Source organism: Alosa sapidissima, chromosome 23 (genome assembly GCF_018492685.1).
Source record: "Alosa sapidissima isolate fAloSap1 chromosome 23, fAloSap1.pri, whole genome shotgun sequence".
Classification (NCBI taxonomy): Eukaryota; Metazoa; Chordata; class Actinopteri; order Clupeiformes; family Clupeidae; genus Alosa; species Alosa sapidissima.
Genome location: NC_055979.1, coordinates 25,859,519 through 25,879,919, shown reverse-complemented (window position 1 = coordinate 25,879,919; position 20,401 = coordinate 25,859,519). Strand labels below are relative to the sequence as shown.

The following is a 20,401-nucleotide window of genomic DNA, read 5'->3' as shown; positions in this document are numbered from 1 at the left end:
TGTAGTTACATGGATTTTACTTATGCAACAGGCCCATAACAAAATACAGGGAAATGTTACTTTCAGATGGCCTTTCGGCTATTTCGAAGGCTGAAGGATGAGGGTGGCGACCATATTGGGCATTAATATAGGATCTCGAGCAGAGCTGTTTACACGTGGCGGTTCTTTGTTCTTGACCTGAAATGTGTGCTTTGGTCATTCGCCCCAGTTGAACTATTACAGAGAGCTGGCTCTGATTGGTATGGCCTGATTGATTAACAGAATGTGACATACTACGTCTTATCTCATCAGGAAGGATAGGCCAGCCCTGCAGAGTAGCCTGTTGGGCCAACATAGTCATGATGGAAAGACCAACTTCCTGATGTGGGCTTGCAGCACCCTCTGGTTTTAAAAGGAATATGTCAGTGAGCAAGACATTTTAGTAAGATGAATGTAGGCCATTCTAATGCTTAAAAAAAGGTTTTTACTCTGTCACTAGTAACAAAAGACAATAAGCATTAATGCAGTGTAATTACAATGTATTGTCATTTATAGAGATTTGACCGTTCTTCTGAGGTGATTTAGTGATGTGTCTGATGCTGCAGCTGTTTCAGTCCCGTATACCCCCTGTGCCTTTAATTGTATAAACAATACCAATGTGGACTCGTTGCATGACAGACAGCTGGGTCTCCAAAATGCTTTAATCACTGGTGCTTCATGTAAGAGGCTTACAAACTGCTAAATGGTGTCTACACGCTAACAGTGACAGTCACAGTCTGACAGTGTTTAGAACAGTCAAAGTGTGTATACACAAACTGTGTATAAACAAAGTGTACTCTCTGCCATACTGCCGCACACACACACACACACACACACACACACACACACACACACACACACACACACACACACACACACACACACACACACACACACGAATCCCAGTGCACACTTGGCACAACATTCAAACATCTTTCCTTGTTCTATATCTTGAAATAATGCGGTGAAAATCCAGCTCCTTGTGGCTCCAGAGAGGCAGTGAGATCCCAGCAATGGATCACACACACACACACACACACACACACACACACACACACACACACACACACACACACACACACACACACACACACACACACAGCAATAAAGGAAACAGACAAACAGCTGGAGGATGATTCAGCTTCAGCTCTGGTTTTAGTCTGATGATGTGTTCCTTGGACGCTACGCATGTGTGTGTGTGTGTGTGTGTGTGTGTGTGTGTGTGTGTGTGTGTGTGTGTGTGTGTGTGTGTGTGTGTGTGTGTGCGGCGTGCGTGCATGTGTGTGTGCATGTGTGTGTCTGTGTGTGTGTGTGTGTGTGTGTGTGTGTGTGTGTGTGTGTGTGTGTGTGTTGGCTCGTGACCAGGTGCTGTCCTCGCTAGGCCGTGTTTAGGGAAAACCTCAGAACAGAAATATAGCTTTGGCGGTCAGTGGAGGTAGCCAGCTAAAAAAAAAGAGATTATATTCCTTTATACTGCCTGCATCATCGAGCTGGGCTATCCTGAATGTTGTCTTATCCTTTTCCTGTCAAATCCTTAATTATTCCTCATTTGCTATAGTCTGCTTTTTTTGACCCCATGCCACAGTTCTTTTCCAAAGAGATTTAATTCTGTGATGAGTTGACATCACTAGTGCGGCTGTCTTTTCTCTCTCCCTGCTGACACTGTCTGACACAGATGAGCAATATTTCAGTGTGCTTCAATTCCCTTAGCAGTGCAACACACCACTTAGGCCCAACACAGGAGTCTTCTCTGGGTCGACCCAGGAGAGTTGATTTGGTTTACAAGTACAGTACAGGCCAAAAGTTTGGACACAACTTCTCATTCAATGCATTTCCTTTATTTTCATGGCTATTTACATTGTTGATTCATCAAAACTATTAATGAACGCATGTGGAATTATCTACTTAACAAAAAAGTGTGAAATAACTGAATACATGTCTTATATTCTAGTTTCTTCAAAGTTGCTTTAAAAAAAAAAATTAATACCATATTCAGGAAGCCATAACTTGACAAATATTCATCTGTGGGCCAAATAACTTTGCATTCATTCATAGTTTTGATGCCTTCAGTGAGAATCTACAAGGTAAATAGTCATGAAAATAAAGAAAACTCATTGAAATGAGAAGGTGTGTCCAAACTTTTGGCCTGTACTGTATGTATGAATGCACAGTGTCTGTCAATATGGTGTCTCAATATCGTACAAAGTCTTGGTCTTATATTCCCATTTTGGCTGATATAGTGATATGCAGAAGGCTCTTTGGTGTAGTGGTAGTGTAGTGGCCCAGGAGCTAGGCTAGCATACAGTAGCTATTAAGGTTATGGGTGCAATTCCCAGCTAACACCATTGTGCCCTTGAGCAAGGCACGTAACCAAGATTCGAAGTCCTCTGTAATTGGTGTCTGTTAGGCGTCAGCTAAATGCATGAATAAATAAATGCAGATGAGACGCCTCCTTGCAGTTGGGTGAGTTGTGGGAGGCAGCCGTGGCCTACTGGTTAGCGCTTCGGACTTGTAACTGGAGGGTTGCCGGTTCGAACCCCGACCAGTAGGCACAGCTGAAGTGCCCTTGAGCAAGGCACCTAACCCCTCACTGCTCCCCGAGCGCCGCTGTTGTTGCAGGCAGCTCACTGTGCCGGGATTAGTGTGTGCTTCACCTCACTGTGTGCTGAGTGTGTTTCATTAATTCACGGATTGGGATAAATGCACAGACCAAATTTCCCTCACAGGATCAAAAGAGTATATATACTTATACTATACTGAGGAGACAGACATAGAGGTTGAGAGAGGTCTTGACAGGAGTGTTCAGTCACGATGGTGATGTTTTAAGTGAAAGTCACTTTGGTTCTGGTTAGTCATTAAGCTGTTGATTCGCAACATGATCTAAGCTGATTTACAACCTGAATCTTTAATTTCTTCTTGCCATCTGGCTTCTCAGCCACAGAGTTCCCACTGCCTCCAGTAGCTTCCATTAATAAGGCCTTCATTGATGTTCCCCTGCCACAGGAACTGTTTTATGGTGAACTTGTATGTCTTTAGTCGTGACTCTTGCACTATGTTGCATTATGTGGTTGTTTTGACTTGGAACCCTGGAAGTATTATCAAAGCTACGCTCTGGAGGTTATTTTCAGGTTTGAATTGGTTTCATAAGCCTTCAGCAGTTTCATTTCAGGAACAACACCTCAGTTAACATCAAGGATGATCAACATGAATGATCCCAGAATCCTGGCTTTGAGTCCCCTTTTAAAAACCCACTACTTGCCCTATGACAACTCCTAATCCCCTTGGACAATTAATTTCCTACACTGGACTATTTTAACTTTCTGACACTAAATAAGATTCATGCATTATCCTACTGGTTATGTAACCATCCCATCTCTTTGTAACATACACCTCAGGTGGCTTTAAATACCATGTTCTTTTCTCTACACTTAACTACCTAACTACACCTAATTTATCATGTAAACAGACCTTGTAAACTGTTCTGTACTGACCGTAGGCAGATGGGTCAGGCCCTTGAGTCGTGGATCTGCTCAAGGTTTCTTCCTACATGCATCTCCAATTCTATGGAGTTTTTCCTCGCCCCTGTTACTCAAGGGTCTTCTCTGATAGTTTAACACTCTGTAAAGCGCCAATGAGACATGTGCAATGTTTTGGCGCTCTAAGTGATATTAAATTGAAGTTGAAATTGAGTCTTCACTTTCTTTTACCTCAAAATAACGACTTCAAACTCATTCTGATGGTACACTGACTTATCATTTGGAGAATGAAGTCTCTGACATTGCCAATGGGCACCCGGTGCGCTTGATAACATTGCTGATCGGGTAGCATCATGGCCCTTTTAGTCGTTTTTTGACTAACTGGGTGCCGTCCCAGCACTAAATGGCGTTGAATGTTGATGCCAAAGGGCATAGATATCCATTGTGTTGTTTTAGTATCCAAGTGAAGGGATGAATGAAAACACAGCTTCAAATACTTAGGCCTGAACGCTCATGACAGCAGTGTAGTTTAGGATTCTTTGATTCTTTCATTCATGCTTTCATCCTCTTGTTCAGTTAATCTATTTATTCATATATTTATTTATTTGTAGGGGACCACATGTATGAGCCACATATTGGTATTACAGTAACGCAGCCAACTGTCAACTGACAACAGTACACACATCTACACACACACACACACACACACACACACACACACACACACACACACACACACACACACTGAACCGAGGCATTATGTTATTTGGTCACTCACAACTAACGGCCACTGTGAACTTGCAAGGGAGCTGTGCCAACCCCAGTTAGTGAAGGCATGTGGGCCTCAACTGACAGATCTCCTGCAGGATGTGCTAAGCACTGGGCTCTGGGCACTGGGAGCAGTGCCATGGGCCAAACAAGGGCCATCAAGACTCTTGTAATTGTGGATGTTGCCTGTGTGTTCACAATAGACCAGCTCTGCAGTGTTTTTTTTAATTTCTGATATGGTACACAGGAGAGGTGTTAAATTCCTATATAGGTAGGGCATTATACACAGTGGTCAGTCAACAACCAGTTGTGTGGGCCAAAAACAATCACTATCAGAGAAGCCCTCAAGAGCATTTCACTGGGGTTATCAAGTGGAATAATACGTTTAGTCTAGCTGTTGACCAGCCTAAGCTAGGTTTTCAAGAACCTTTGAATGAATCCGCTTTGTCTCTCTGACAAAAGGTTAAATATTTGTAGGGTTTGGTATTGTTTGTTCATAACATGGTTTCAGTTAGCAATTACATTTTCGTTCCATTTAAAGTTCAAATTCTTTTTATTTGGAGATATTGTTGGTAGGCTAAGTTTGGCTTATATCTGAAGTAATCTCTCTGCTAAATCAGTTCAACCAGTTAAGCTACAGATTGATGTCAAATGTATGTTTTACAGAATTTTGTCTTGCCTGAGAACCCAAGTGACCCTTAGAGCGCTAAGAATCAATTTCAGTTTGCTCTGGCAGATCCGTCTGGCCACTCTCCCAATGCCAGTTATTTCCAAAATCACGGAAATCTCAGGATCCATTCACAACCACTTGGCGTTAGCTTTATATGATGACCGATAAAGGAGGGCAGTTGGCACCTCTTTTAAACAGACCCATACTGATAGTGTCAGTAATGAGGAAACAACTGCAGTTCTTTATTTACAAGAAAGATATGCGCTTGCTGTATTTCCAGTTCATTGTACCGACTTAAGTTTAATTTAATTTCATTAAATTTCTGGTTACACCCCCTTCACATTTTAAGTAAAATGGAAGGGTCCAGACAAATTCAATTATTTCAATAATGTGTATAATTTTTGATAGATTATCATCTATGAAAGTTGAATTCTCACTTAATGAAGACATTGGCTCCACTCTGGGATGATTTGTGACTTGATGACTTGAGACTCAGAGTTTAATCTCTGAGAAGATTCTGATTATTTCATCTCAGTGAGGTAAAATAGTTGATGCTTCTCTCAAACATATTTGAGATGGATGGGTTCTGCTATGATGCATGACTATTTAGGCTCTCTCTGGAATGAACTGTGATAAAAGTTTATACAAGGATAGCCAGTGTCCTAAAACCCAAAGAGAATCACTTAGGAACTTGGAAAGGAATTCTAGACAGGACAGTAGTTTAGAGGAAGTGTGGATAATATTCTGCCATAAAGGAAGTGTTTTTGACAGATAGAAGATCTAAGTATGTCCTCTGAGTGATTGGCCAGAGTATGGCAGGGTTTGCCCCTTTGTGCCTGCTGGAACAGTTAACTGCTGGGTCATTCTGGGCCACCTCTTAGAGAAGACACTCACTAGCACATCGCCACCTAGTGGAGAACCTGGACTGTAGCGGCGTGGCAGTGGTGACCACTGTGAGAGATCAGCTGTGTATTGATCATTTGTAACCAGTTAAAAGATTGATTTACTGGAGTTTTTTGCCTTTTTATTTGACACCAATTGATTGATTTACTGGAGTTTTATGCCTTTTTATTTGACACCAATTGATTGATTTACTGGAGTTTTATGCCTTTTTATTTGACACCAATTGATTGATTTACTGGAGTTTTATGCCTTTTCACTTGATTCACTTGATACATATAATTCATTAAATTGTTTGTTTACATCTAAATTGCGGTCACCTTTGACAGGCACTGAAGCTCCCTAGGGTACCCATAGATTTGTAGCCATGAAAGGGGTGGCACGTTTTGTTATTCCATTTGGATTCATTTACTGACCAGCTTACCTTTGCACCTGATCTGAAAATAAACCACAAACCATAACAAGCTGGTCAGCCTTCAGTACAGACAGCAGAAGACCCTGAGAGTGGCGTGCAGAGTGCAGAGATTGCCCCCTTCTGAAGATATCAATAGTATAGTATAGTATGTATATATACTTTTCAGATCCCGTGAGGGAAATTTGGTCTCTGCATTTAACCCAATCGGTGAATTAGTGAAACACAAACAGCACACACACAGTGAGGTGAAGCACACACTAATCCCGGCGCAGTGAGCTGCCTGCTTCAACGGCGGCGCTCGGGGAGCAGTGAGAGGTTAGGTGCCTTGCTCAAGGGCACTTCAGCCGCGGCCCACTGGTCGGGGCTCGAACCGGCAACCCTCCGGTTACAAGTCCAGAGTGCTAACCAGTGGGCGACGGCTGCCCCAATATTAGGTAGTTCTGTAGGTTTTCTGTTGTAAAGGCAAATCAGTTAGGATGTATAGCATCATATCATCCCTATGGAGCCCCCGAGGGACATAAGCAAACAAATATTATTTTCCAAGTTTCTGCTGTGCACGCAAAAGTTGGAAAAGTTACAGCCCAAGTGACAACCTAACTGTAGTGAAAACATTTTTCAATTTCTAATCCATAGGGACTATCAACATGTTGATTGTTGTCACCTCTTCTGCACGTTAATGACAGACCACTGGGACCAGTAGCTATGCCAAGAGTTTTGGGACCTGTTTGGTGTTGTGTGGAATGTGTGATTTGGGACTGTCACGCTCACTGTGCTATGCTGTGTGTGTGTGTGTTGTGTGTGTGTGTGTGTGTGTGTGTGTGTGTGTGTGTGTGTACGAGAAAAAAAAAAAACAGAGCTCACAAGTGTTTGAGAAGGTGAGGTTGGGGGTCATGCCCTTTGTTTAGAATAGAAATGCCAGTTCTTAAGCTGTAAGAATGGGCTAGCTTTATCGTTACCTCAGGAGTGAGAATAATATCTTGAGTGTTTATGGTCACATATAAAAACATGTTTTCAGTGTGTATACTCATGTATTTGGGTATTTGGCAATTGGCATGGCTACCAATGTCAAAACACAGTTAGGTGGTGGCTTCTCAGACAGGACTGAACACGGTTTTGTGGTGCTTCTTGCTTTTGGTATTTTGACCAAAGCATGTTTTATTAAGACCTCAAAAAACTATTTCAAATTGTTAAAAAATGGGGTAATGTATGTGACCTTTAATAAAGTTCTATTAAAAAGATTGACATTTTCATGTCATGTTTGACTGCAGTGTGGACACAGTGTCATTCTGTGGTCACTCCTCTCTAAGTGGCCCTGATCACTTAACTGATATTGTGGGCAGTTCATTAGCCAGAGGGACAATACGTGCCGTGACGCAATCATAGAGGTGTGGGACTGACCTGAGAGGTCTGGAGTAACATCCACATGCCTTTTTAGCCTGGTCTCTGGACCCTCCACTTGGGGTTGAATACCCAAGCAAGGGCTCTCAGTAGTACAGATGAGATCTTCCCTGCCAGTGGTAATTCTCTCTGTCACTTTTAAGAATGATGTTGGATTGGTATTTGTATTTTGAAGAGTTGGCTATTGATGATGTCTTTTTGATGATGTTTTTTTGAATCTCTGATTTTAAATGCTCTGTGATTTTAAATGCTCTGTGATTTTTCCTTCTTTTCTCTCTCTCAATTTCAATTTCAATTCAATTTCAATTCAGTGAGCTTTATTGGCATGACTGTAAGTGTTACAATGTTGCCAAAGCAGTAGTTACATCAAAAGAATTAGCAATTAATAGTAATAATAACAACAATTCTCTATCTCTCTCTCTCTCTCCGGTAGGCTGAGGCGCGTCTGGCTGCCAAGCGTGCGGCCAGGGCTGAGGCTCGTGAGATCCGCATGCGGGAACTGGAGAGGCAGCAGAAAGAGGTAAAGACGCTGTGCTGAAGAGAAACACTCTGATGGAGTGAACTGAAGAGTCTAGTTCCAAAACGCTATAAATCTATTTTTGAAAACATTAATAAGTCATGTTATTTAATTGTGTATTTCAGGTAATATCAATGAAATTGAAGTTCTGTTGTTTTGTATTTAGTAAGGATAAAACAAATAACAATACCCAACTACTGAAATTACTTGGAAAACAAAATTAAAACAAATGATTAATGAAAATTCATTAAAATGGTGGATATAGCGTTTTGGAACCAAGCTTTTCCACTCTTTAAGACCCACACTCTCTGGAGTGACGCAGTGCAGGACTAATTAGACATTTGAAGTGTTCACCAATGCATGCAGTGCCATAGTGTATCAGGTACACACATAGTAAGACAGTAAACACAAACTAATTCAAATGTACTTGATAACAAACACTGCATTATGTTCAGGCTGAAGGCAGAGGTAATAGCTGTATGTGTTTATTATTTAAACCCCTTAAAGAAGCCCCTCACTGGATTACTGGGTTGTAACTACTCTTTAAAGCTTAAGCATTTCCCTGTTTCTGTCACGCTATTACTTTAAGCACAAGTGCAGAAGCAGGCTACTTAGAGTCAGCTAGCACTTGAAGAGCAGAAGCAGGCTAGGTAGAGTCAGTTAGCACTTGAAGAGCAGAAGCAGGCTAGGTAGAGTCAGCTAGCACTTGAAGAGCAGAAGCAGGCTTGGTAGAGTTAGCTAGCACTTGAAGAGCAGAAGCAGGCTAGGTAGAGTCAGCTAGCACTTGAAGAGCAGAGTCAGGCTAGGTAGAGTCAGCTAGCACTTGAAGAGCAGGAGTAGCTTTCTGATGGCCTGAGTGGACAGAGGTACTCATGATTGTTTTGGTGGCTCTGCTGTGAGATCTGCTGTGTTGTGGTGGGTAAGGCTGTTAACTGGGCCAGTATCTATGGATCATATAGATTGGGCTGGTACCTATGGATCTTATAGATGGGGCCTTTACCTATGGATGTAATAGACTAGGCTGGTGGTGCAGAATTCTTGTTGTAATGTCATGGCTAAGAAAAGAAAGATAATTTTTGTTTGTTTGTTTATTTGCTCTCTAATGTTGATTGTTTGTTTAGTGCATAGACTCACTGTATAGTGCATAGACGTACCCCTAAATGTTGTCATCGTGCTGTTTCATTCTGTACTAACTCCTAACTCCGGGTTTGTGTATTCTGTCCTCTTGCCATCTGTCATGCCATCACATGTACAGATTCATCATGGTTCCAAGGTAGGACTGCAGCTCCCCATCCCCCCTCTCTTGTCTAACAACTCACACTGTTATCTCACACTCATTATATCACAACAGTTCAGTGTGTGAGAACGCTATAGTCTCACTTAACACTGTCAATTTTAAACCTTAACTGCTCTGCTTTTGTCAGCAGTGACTTTGGTAGTGTACTTTCTTTTGTTAGTGCGTTCATTTCACAGCGATTCTTTGCTGTTCCTCTGTCTCTCTCTCTCTCTCTCTCTCTCTCTCTCTCTCTCTATCTCTTGTTTCTTTTTTCCCTGTCTGTCTCGAACGTCCTCTCCCCCTCTCTCCTCCTCTCTCTGCTGGGCCTCAGAGGTACTATGGTCTGGACAGCAAGTGGGGCCATATTGAGCAGTGGATGGTAGGAGACTCTTTGGCATGCTGAATGTGTGTCATTAGCTCATTGAGTGTAGTGGTCTGTATTAGCTAGCTGTTGCATGCTTGTATGGACTGATAGATATACGTTCTAGACTACTATGCCCAGTAGTGAGCATGTGATTTAGTAGGACCGCCAAGACTGTGGTTCTCCATCGCTGTCACGGATCATTACAGCGGGAGATTAAGCTGTTGCCACAGAATGAGGAATTTAGAGTGGAATGAAGCGCAGTCATTTGCCTGTCAGTTTATCGATGTTAATGTTTTGTTGGCGGGTGGCATGGCCATCCCTCTGGCCGACCCCCTGGTTGTGCTGGGGGGTTTTAGGCATGGGGATGGGGGTGGGTGGGTGGGATGTGGCTTCTCTGCATGGAGTGGAGTTGAGCTGATTCACATTCCACTGGATCCCATTGGAGCCGCAGGGGGTCTGAAGTCCGTCTGATATGTGGCACTCGCTTTCAGGGTGGGATTATATGCCACTTGCATGACCCAAAGCTGAGATTGTTAACCCTCACACTGTCCATATGCCCCCTACAAGCACGCACACACACACACACACACACACACACACACACACACACACACACACACACACACACACACACACACACACACACACACACACACACACACACCCCACATCAACACCATATGTCATGTCAGACCTTGAAACCTCTGGAGCTAGAAGCGCTGTAAGATACAGGAAATGAACTCACTGGATGCATGTTGGCCTGTCAGTGTGTTTTCCGGCTCTTGGATGTGTGTCTGCTCCAGAAACCTGTGGTCAGAGGACTGTGATGACCACAGCATTTTTTCCTGTTTAGGTGTATTTGATTACACAGTAAGACTGGCTATGCTCTTCTGACCTTCTGACCTTCTAACCTTTGACCTTTTGCTTTGCTTTTCTTCTTGGTGTTGTCCCTTTTCAGGAGGAGAGTGAGAGGTACTCACGCCACTCACGGAGAAACACCTCGGTCTGTATCTTCTTCTCTTCCTCCAGCAGTCATCTTGCTATCTCTTCCCTCCCTTCCCCTCCTCTCCTTCATCCCCCCTTATTACAAATCTGCCACTTAGGGCCTGTTTACATTTGTTTTTAGATTGCGTCTTGGATGATCCGATCACAAGTGGTCAGTCGAGAGTCGAGACACATCACTGTTTACACATTTTAAATTCTTACACAGGGGGGGCTTTAGGCACGATCTGATTCTGTTTCATGGTGCTGTTGGGCACTGAGGTTAATACACGAATGAAGTTATTATATAGTTTTTTTTTTTTTTTTAATTGCATAAAACACTGTTAGCCAGAGACGTTGCTGACCACCCGTGTTTAGATTCCGCTATTGCCAATGTCACATTCATTAGAACTCCCATTGTCTGGGACACATCAGAACAAATGAGCGTTTACACTACAAAAGATGCGTGATCAAATGCTTCTCAGACCATCTTGGCAAGTGGATTGAGTGATCAATCCACTTGATTTATGCAGTGATAATTGCATAAAACACTGTTAGCCAGAGACGTTGCTGACCACCTGTGTTTAGATTCCGCTATTGCCAACGTCACATTCATTAGAACTCCCATTGTCTGGGACACATCAGAACAAATGAGCGTTTACACTACAAAAGATGCGTGATCAAATGCTTCTCAGACCATCTTGGCAAGTGGATTGAGTGATCGGATCACAATGCGTCTTGGTGATTGCTTACACTATTTAGAACTGAGCACTTAGGATCTGATTACCCAAGACACATTTTAAAAGCAAATGTAAACAGGGTCTTTGAATGGTAGTAGTATTTGTTAGTTGTAGTGTAGTTAGCCATAGCATAGTGTCCCTGAGGAAACTGCCTCCAGCCCCTGATGAAAGTATGTTCTAGAAGCACGGTAAAGCTTAACCCTGTAGTCTCTTCCCCTGTGTCTTATTTCTAACTCTCTCTCTTTCTTTCTCCCCCTCTCCCTCCCTCTCTCTCTCTCTCTCTTCCTCTGTCTTCTCTGTCTCTCCATCTTAGATATCAGACGATGAGGAGCGGATGTCAGTGGGCAGTCGTGGCAGCCTAAGGGTGAGTATAACTCTTCATGCCAGTTCCTCTCCCAGTCTCTGCTCAGACTTGGGCAGACACTTCTGAGCTGGTCGGAAATAGTGACCAGTGCGACACTCCCTTCGTCCTCCGCCACTCATCTCCATCTAAGTTAAGACTTTCCTTCTCCTCGGATGGCAAGTTCAACGTTTATTTTAGGGATCTTTAACTAGAGGAGGATCGAAATCAATTTTTATCCTTTTATTTCTCATGGACAGTGTGGCTAGCTGTTTCAGTACAACTTTATGAGTCTGTTTAAGACTTTTCTTCTTTCAAAACTCGAAGTATTAAAAAGGGATTTGTAACTAGAGGGGGATCAAAATGATTATGTATCCACATCTTCCTCAAGGACAGTATGGCTGGCCTGGCCTGTGAGCAGAGGCACATCTGGTGTGGCCGTTTAGCGCTGGTGTTTTGACAGCACCTGCAGGCCTGGAGTGCCCTCCCCCCCCCCCTCCTCCTCCACTTCAGAGCTTTTCCACCTCCCTCACACATAAGTCTTTTTGTCAGCTGGAGCATTCTGCAAAATCTCAAAACTAAAAATGCCTCTTTTGGGGGTTCGTATATTTACCCTGGCAGCGTCCGGAGTGAAAAAAATACCCACTTACTGCATCTACTAGCTGCAGGGATTACTTTCTTTCTTTCCAACCATCTTTCCAAACCCCCCTCTCACTTGCACTCACTCTCTCTCTCTCTCTCTCTCTCTCTCTCTCTCTCTCTCTCTCTCACTCTCTCTCTCTCTCTCTCTCTCTCTCTCTCTCTCTCTCTCTCTCTCTCTTCTGGCCTTCAGGGGAATTTCATGTCCTCAGAATTGTGCGGCAGCACCAACAGTCTGCCTTCCTGCAGATTCCACAGCCGGGTTTGTGCTTCCTATTGGCCCTCTGCTCCCTCTGTCCTGCCCCTGATCCGCAGCCTATTGGCCCTCTGCTCCCTCTGTCCTGCCCCTGATCCGCAGCCTATTGGCCCTCTGCTCCCTCTGTCCTGCCCCTGATCCGCAGCCTATTGGCCCTCTGCTCCCTCTGTCCTGCCCCTGATCCGCAGCCTATTGGCCCTCTGCTCCCTCTGTCCCGCCTCTGATCTGTTGACCTGCACCTCTTCTCTCTCTCTCTAGTGCTAGTGCCACCTCCCTCTCCCACACACCCGTACCCCCCCCCCCCCCCCCCCCTCCACAACACACACATGCACACACACACACCACGCACGCACACACACACACACACACACACACACACACACACACACACACACACACACACGTGCACGCACGCATTCAAACGCACATGCACACGCACACACACATGCACACTCACACACATGCACCCTCACACACACACATACATTCACACTCTCACACACACACTATCACAAACACGCACACACACACACAGACTCCTGAAGCCAGAGGCAACAGGAGCTCTTGTGCTGTAGTGGGATGTTCCCTCATGCTGTCCTCTCTCCCCTGTCCCCAGCCCTCCACGCTCTGTAGTGAGGCCACTCGCTCACGAAGCCAGAGGGTCTGTTCGGATGAGTCGCCACCCGCCTCCTCTCCTCCCCTCTCTCCTCTCTTATCCTTTCCTTTCTCCTCCCTCCTCCTCTCTTATCCTTTCCTCTCCTCTCCTCCCCCTCTCTTCTCCTCTCCCTCCTCTCCTCTCCTCCCTCCTCCTCCTCCTCCTCTCCTCTCCTTTCCTCTCCTCTCCCCCCCTCTTCTCCTCTCTTATCCTTTCCTCTCCTCTCCTCCCCCTCCTCTCCTCCTCCTCTCCTCTCCTTTCCTCTCCTCTCCCCCCCCTCTTCTCCTCTCCCTCCTCTCTCTCCTCCTCCTCCTCCTCCCTCTCCTCTCCTCCTCCTCTCCTCTCCTCTCCTCTCCTCCCCCTCCTCTCCTCTCTTATCCTTTCCTCTCCTCTCCCCCCCCTCTTCTCCTCCCCCCCCCTCTTCTCCTCTCCTCTCCTCTCCTCTCCTTTCTTCTCCTCTCCCTCCCCCTCTTCTCCTCTCCTCTCCTCTCCTCTCCTCTCCTCCTCCTCTCCTCTCCTTTCCTCTCCTCTCCTTTCTTCTCCTCTCCCCCCCTCTCCTCCTCCTCTCCTCTCCCCCCCCCTCTTCTCCTCTCCCCTTCTCTCCCCCCCCACCTTAACTGCTTCCCTGTCTGCATCCCATGCATGTTACAAGTGCAAAGACCCCAATAGAATCAGCATGTGTTTGTATGGATGTATATATGTATGTACTGTATGTATGTATGCATGTTGTGTGTGTGTGTTGTGTGTGTGTGTGTGTGTGTGTGGGTGTGTGGGTATGTGTGTGTGTGTGTGTGTGTGTGTGTGTTGTGTGTGTGTGTGTGTGTGTGAGAGAGAGAGTGTTTGTGTGTGTGTGTGTGTGTGTGTGTGGGTGGGTGTGTGTTGTGTGTGTGTGTGTGTGTGTGTGTGTGTGTGTGTTGTGTGTGTGTGTGTGTGTGTGTGTGTGTGTGTGTGTTGTGTGTGTGTGTGTGTGTGTGTGTGTGTGTGTGTGTGTGTGTGTTGTGTGTGTGTGTGTGTGTGTGTGTGTGTGTGTTATAAACAGTGTTACCATAGGGGCAGGTTGTCTTTTAGCATTAAGGCATTTTGGTTTGGCATGGTCATACTGATTGAGTGTGTGTGTGTGTGTGTGTGTGGGGGGGGGGGGTTCTCTGTCCATTTATGCTCACATACTGTACTGTACTGTACAGTACTATACTGCACACACACACACACACACACACACACACCTCTCAAAGCTGTCTTGTCATGTGAGGATCATTCTGTGATGTATGAGAGCATTTTCCAAAGGATCAAAGCCCATTACTGGACTTGCTAATGGGCCTCTCATCTCAATGTGAATGTGCTTTGGCAAACCCCCCATTTGGTATGGTAGTGCACTTGCGCATGTGTCTGTGTGTGTGTGTGTGTGTGTGCTCCTGTGTTGTCTTAGCATTTTGGGAATATGCTGCTGTGCTGTGTATGTGTTTGTGTGCGCCTCTTTGCGCATGCTAGTCTGTGTGCGCTAGTAAGTGTGTGCGCTAGTGTGTATTGTGTAATATGGGTGTGTATGGCCTCTTGTCTATCTGCAGAGCTCAGTGTGTGTGTGTATCCTGTAATGTGTGTGTGTGCATGGCTCTTTTCTATCTGCAGGGCTCAGTGTGTGTGTGCGCTAGCGTGTGTGTGTGTATCCTGTAATGTGTGTGTGTGCATGGCTCTTTTCTATCTGCAGGGCTCAGTGTGTGTGTGCGCTAGCGTGTGTGTGTGTATCCTGTAATGTGTGTGTGTGCATGGCTCTTTTCTATCTGCAGGGCTCAGTGTATGAGGAGAGTCTGTTCACAAGCGGCCGCCGGTTTAGCGGCTCCAGCTGCCGTGTTGTAAGCTTCCTTTCTGCTTCCTCCTTCCTGCTCTCCTTCACCATGCCCTCCCTCCACCCCTCCATCCCTCCACCCCTCCACCCCTCCATCACTCCACTCACTCTCTCTTCCCTCAGGGGCCTGTGCTAGTCTGCCTGGCTCTGTGGTACCCTGTAGCATCCAGACTGATCTCTTTTCCCTTCGCTAGTACCCCCTCATCTGTGCATCCTCTGCTCCTGTCACATTTATACATTCATGTAACAAGTCATTAACTAAACCTTTAATCTGGAGGGAACCTTGTTTCAGAATCAGTGTCTGTGTTCTCATCACTATCATTAACTTATAACGATATTTTCAAGGAAAATTATATATTTGTCAGTTTGGACATGGTATACTGTATGTGGTTGAAGCTGTGAACGGTATGAGTGTGTGTGTGTGTGTCTGTGTGTGTGTGTGTGTGTCTGTGTGTGTGACTGAGAGTTTGCATGTTATTGCACAGTTACTGTACATCTGTTTTTTCTTCTTGTTTACCAACTATAATTTCTCTATGACTATTCCACTTAACCAAATAACACCTTTTATAATGTCTCTTTTTCTTCAATTTTCCATTTCTCTCCTCCTTTCTCTCCTTCTCTCCCTCTCTCTCTTTGTCTCTCTCTCTCTCTGTGTGTGTGTGTGTGTGTGTGTGTGTGTGTGTGTGTGTGTTGGCCAGCCATCAGAGTATAGTGGTTTTCTGGGCTCCAGCTCCAGGGCCTCATCCAGAGCCAGTTCTGCCCGAGCCAGCCCCGTGGTGAGCTCTCCCCTTCAGTCACTAATTCTAACCCACAGCCCTCATCTCTCCCTCTCTCTCCCTGCCTGTTATTTTAGTGATGTCAGTGAGTCAACATAAGAACCAATAATAATAATAAAAAAGATAAATCCACAAAAAAGCTGATGCTGCTGGTGAGCTGATCCAATGTTATGGCTTCAGTAGCTCAATTTTGGGTCGCTGCGCTGTCTGCCAAAGCTTCTTGCTGGCGCTCGCCCAGTCCTGTATTCTCTTGCGCCATCTGGTGGACGTCTACAGCACTACAGAGGTTATTTAGCATGAATGTAGAAGAAATATGATGTGCATTGGTCAGCTCAATAAACTTCAATTCCCTATTTACAGGTGGAGGAGCGGATGGACAGAGACTTTTTTGACAAAGTGAGACTCTTCGTCCTTCATCTTCAGTTTTGTCACTTTTGACCTTTGAAAAAGATCCTTTTTCACCCATGTCTCATTCTCAAATGCTGACCGCTCTATAGGTCTGCTGTGTTTCATTGGAACTCTGTCACATTGATCAAAACTTTATGTTTAAATTATGTTTAACCCCGGTTTGGTTTGGTGCTCAGTGGAATGCCTTATTATCCATTGTAAAAAAAAATCAACCCAAATAGTGGTGCTCATTTTTTCATTTTCTGGATGATCTGTGCGGGGGTGGAGATGAGTGGTCCTTGACTCTGATTGGTTATTTTCCCTTAGGGTTCTAGAACAGCCTCCACCCTATCGGCTGCCACTTTAGCCTCTCTAGGTGGAGGTTCCTCGCGGAGGGGAAGCTGCGACACCTCCATTTCTGCTGATACAGAAGCCTCCATAAGGGAAATGAAGGTATAACAAGCATGATAGTCTGACAAGTACATGAATATATATATATATATATATATATATATATATATATATATATATATATATATGTGTGTGTGTATGATAGTCTGACATGTACATTAATATGTGCTTGATGGTGTTTTAAGCCCCCAACGTTGTCTTCCAGGCAGCGCTGCCAACGTCGACTTAAAGGCACCTTATCCTAAACCTAGCCCTAGCCCTAACTCTAAGCTTAACCCATGCCTAACCCTAGTGCCTTTCAGGGAGCGCTGCCTTGAAGACAACATTGGGGATATAACACCAAGAAACTTAATATGTACGTGTGAAAGGTGAAATTTTTATTTGTGAGAAAGTTATGTTCTAAGGTTAAAAGGTTACATTTAATTTATATTTATTCATGTAGCAGACACTTTTATCCATAGCGACTTACAGTACACAAATGAGGAGTAACATTCAAGCTAGACCTACAATGCAGAGGAGTCCTTAGATAACAGTTAAAACCTGTGGATATGTGTTTGTGGTCCGCAGGACTCCCTTACAGAGGTGGAGGAAAAGTACCGGCGGGCCATGGTGTCCAACGCACAGCTGGACAACGAGAAGTCCAACCTGATGTACCAGGTGGACACGCTGAGGGACACACTCATGGAGCTGGAAGAACAGATGTGTGAAATGAGACGGGAGTACGAGGAAAAGGCCAAGGTGTGTGTGTGTGTGTGTGTGTGTGTGGGTGTTAGGAGTCAGCTCTTATCATTGTGTAATCTGATGAGTACCGGTAATCTTTATTTTTTTCAGTTTGACAGAAATGATGTGGAAATGATGTTGGCGAATTGTTATACACATAATTGACTACTAATCAGTGTTAAATGTGACCCTTTTCAGGGTGTTAAATGTGACCCTTTTCAGGGTGTTAAATGTGTGTTCTGTGTTTATCTGGCAGGATTACGAGCGAGAGCGCCATGCACATGCGGTTCTGAAGGTCCAGTTCACGGAGATGAAAGAATCTCTGAAACAGAGTGAGGAGTTGCTGGTGGTGAGTGCTCACACACACACACACACACACGCGCACACACACACGCACGCACACGCACGCACGCACACACACACACACACACACACACACACACACACACACACACACACACACACACACACACACACACACACACACACACACACACAGTGTACCAGTACAGCTACATATACAGCTCTGGAAAAAATGCAGAGACCACTGCACATTTTTCTGATGTCATCCTTTGGTTGCTGAGTGACATGTGAATGAGTTTAAGGTCATATTCAAATTTGCAGCGGTCTCTTATTTTTGAATATGCCTGTCAACTCATTCAAATGTCACTCAGCACTCAACTCCAGAGCTGTACACAACAACTGGGTACTATATTGAACATTTCTGGGATTCATCAGCAAGCACATTGTCTGTCACAGAGATGCATGTGAATTCTATTCTATTTATTTTGACAGAAAGCCATTTTATCAGTTCTTTTTTTCTGTTTCTCTGCATGTTGAATTTCCCTCTTTGTTTTTCTTTCACATGACTTCCTCCTCCTCCTCCTCTCTCTCTCTTCCTCCTCCTCCTCCTCCTCTCTCTCTCTTCCTCTTGTTGCCTTCCTCTGTGGTGTCTAGGAGGCCCAGCAGTTGCGCCTGAAGCAGCACAACTATGTTAGAGAGATCTCTGACCTCCAGGAGACTCTGGAGTGGAAGGAGAAAAAGATCGGGGTACGCAGTCTGAAATAAACCTCTAAAAGTCTGTATCTTAAAAAGATCGGGGTACGCAGTCCGAAATAAACCTCTAAAAGTCTATATCTTAAAAAGATAGGGGTACGCATTTTGAAATAAACCTCTAAAAGTCTTTATCTTAAAAAGATCGGGGTACGCAGTCTGAAATAAACCTCTAAAAATCTGTATCTTAAAAAGATAGGGGTACGCAGTCTGAAATAAACCTCTAAAAGTCTATATCTTAAAAAGATAGGGGTACGCATTTTGAAATAAACCTCTAAAAGTCTGTATTTTAAAAAGATCGGGGTACGCAGTCTGAAATAAACCTCTAAAAGTCTGTATCTTAAAAAGATCGGGGTACGCAGTCTGAAATAAACCTCTAAAAGTCTTTATCTTAAAAAGATCGGGGTACGCAGTCTGAAATAAACCTCTAAAAGTCTGTATCTTAAAAAGATAGGGGTACGCAGTCTGAAATAAACCTCTAAAAGTCTGTACTGAAATAAACCTCTAAAAGTCTGTATCTTAAAAAGATCGGGGTACGCAGTCCGAAATAAACCTCTAAAAGTCTATATCTTAAAAAGATAGGGGTACGCATTTTGAAATAAACCTCTAAAAGTCTTTATCTTAAAAAGATAGGGGTACGCAGTCTGAAATAAACCTCTAAAAGTCTGGGTACGCAGTCTGAAATAAACCTCTAAAAGTCTGTATCTTAAAAAGATAGGGGTACGCATTTGGAAATAATCCTCTAAAAGTCTTTATCTTAAAAAGATCGGGGTACGCAGTCTGAAATAAACCTCTAAAAGTCTTTATCTTAAAAAGATCGGGGTACGCAGTCTGAAATAAACCTCTAAAAGTCTTTATCTTAACCTTCACTTCTGCGTTATTAACATTTCTGGAACTTTCTAACCTCTTCACTTTTTATTCTTCTCCCTGCATTTCCTTGTGCATCTTTTTTTCTTCTTTCTGTCTCATTTTCCTCTCTGTGCCCCTGTCCTCCCTTCCTCTCTGGGGATGGCGATGATGCCGTATGGCGCAGGCCTTAGAGAGGCAGAAGGAGTACTCAGACTCGATGCGGGATGAGCGCAATGCCTTCAGGGACCAGGTGCTCAGGCTCCAGGATGCTCTGAAGGTACTCACCCAGCTCAGAAGAGTCAGGGAGAGAGACACGGGGTCACTAAACGAGGTCATCTCAGGTCATGCCAGCATGGACGCAGTGCACACACCACTGCTGTTGAATGCAGTGCAAAATGAGATCAATGCATTCAAAACTTTTATATGCTTCCTTTCATTATTTTTAACCTTTTTCTCAGAAAAGAAAAACACCAACCACTCTTTTTCCAGCTGCTGTAAGGAGAGGAGTCATATAAGAATTGTATGTGTCATGTGGAAGATTTGTGTGCTGTGTTCACTAAGTCCTTTTCACATCTCCCTTTAGAAACACGGGATAACGCTCACATCTGAGCCAACAACCAATGGTGACGCGGGAGAGAGTGTGATTGACGGGCATGTCACCTCAGAGTCTGCCTCCCAGCTGGCCCAGGACAGCGACAGCATACTAGGTGAGATCATGATCCGATGTACCATTTAATCTCTCTAATCGCACTTTCTCTGTACATAACCATTTTTTTAATTTCTCAAAAGCATTTATTTCACCAAATCCCTTATTTTCTTATTGTCAAATTACTTATTCTTTACTTACTTTACTTTACTTTACTTTACTAATTACTTACTCTATCGTGTTCCAACTTCCGTCACTGGAATCAACGTAGTTACGTACCTCAGGTAATTCAACATGCACAAC

General features: G+C 44.2%; 1 protein-coding gene across 13 annotated transcripts in view; it reads left to right on the top strand.

Moving 5' to 3' along the window:
- The window catches only part of lrrfip1b (leucine rich repeat (in FLII) interacting protein 1b), a 35,811-nt gene that overhangs the window by 5,053 nt on the left and 10,357 nt on the right, over positions 1–20,401 (top strand). For 2 of the 13 annotated variants that reach the window (XM_042081173.1, XM_042081160.1), the window contains exons 2-16: positions 8,079–8,165; positions 9,418–9,435; positions 9,770–9,817; positions 10,761–10,805; positions 11,837–11,887; positions 13,375–13,419; positions 15,198–15,263; positions 15,955–16,032; positions 16,393–16,428; positions 16,747–16,872; positions 17,398–17,568; positions 17,807–17,899; positions 18,508–18,600; positions 19,637–19,729; positions 20,036–20,159. In XM_042081173.1, the coding sequence (XP_041937107.1) occupies positions 8,079–8,165; positions 9,418–9,435; positions 9,770–9,817; positions 10,761–10,805; positions 11,837–11,887; positions 13,375–13,419; positions 15,198–15,263; positions 15,955–16,032; positions 16,393–16,428; positions 16,747–16,872; positions 17,398–17,568; positions 17,807–17,899; positions 18,508–18,600; positions 19,637–19,729; positions 20,036–20,159 (1,174 nt within the window). Of the gene's footprint in view, positions 1–8,078; positions 8,166–9,417; positions 9,436–9,769; positions 9,818–10,760; positions 10,806–11,836; positions 11,888–12,695; positions 12,765–13,374; positions 13,420–15,197; positions 15,264–15,954; positions 16,033–16,392; positions 16,429–16,746; positions 16,873–17,397; positions 17,569–17,806; positions 17,900–18,507; positions 18,601–19,384; positions 19,730–20,035; positions 20,160–20,401 lie in introns of those variants that run through there. The other 11 variants (XM_042081161.1, XM_042081163.1, XM_042081162.1 and 8 more) reach the window with 11 other exon arrangements.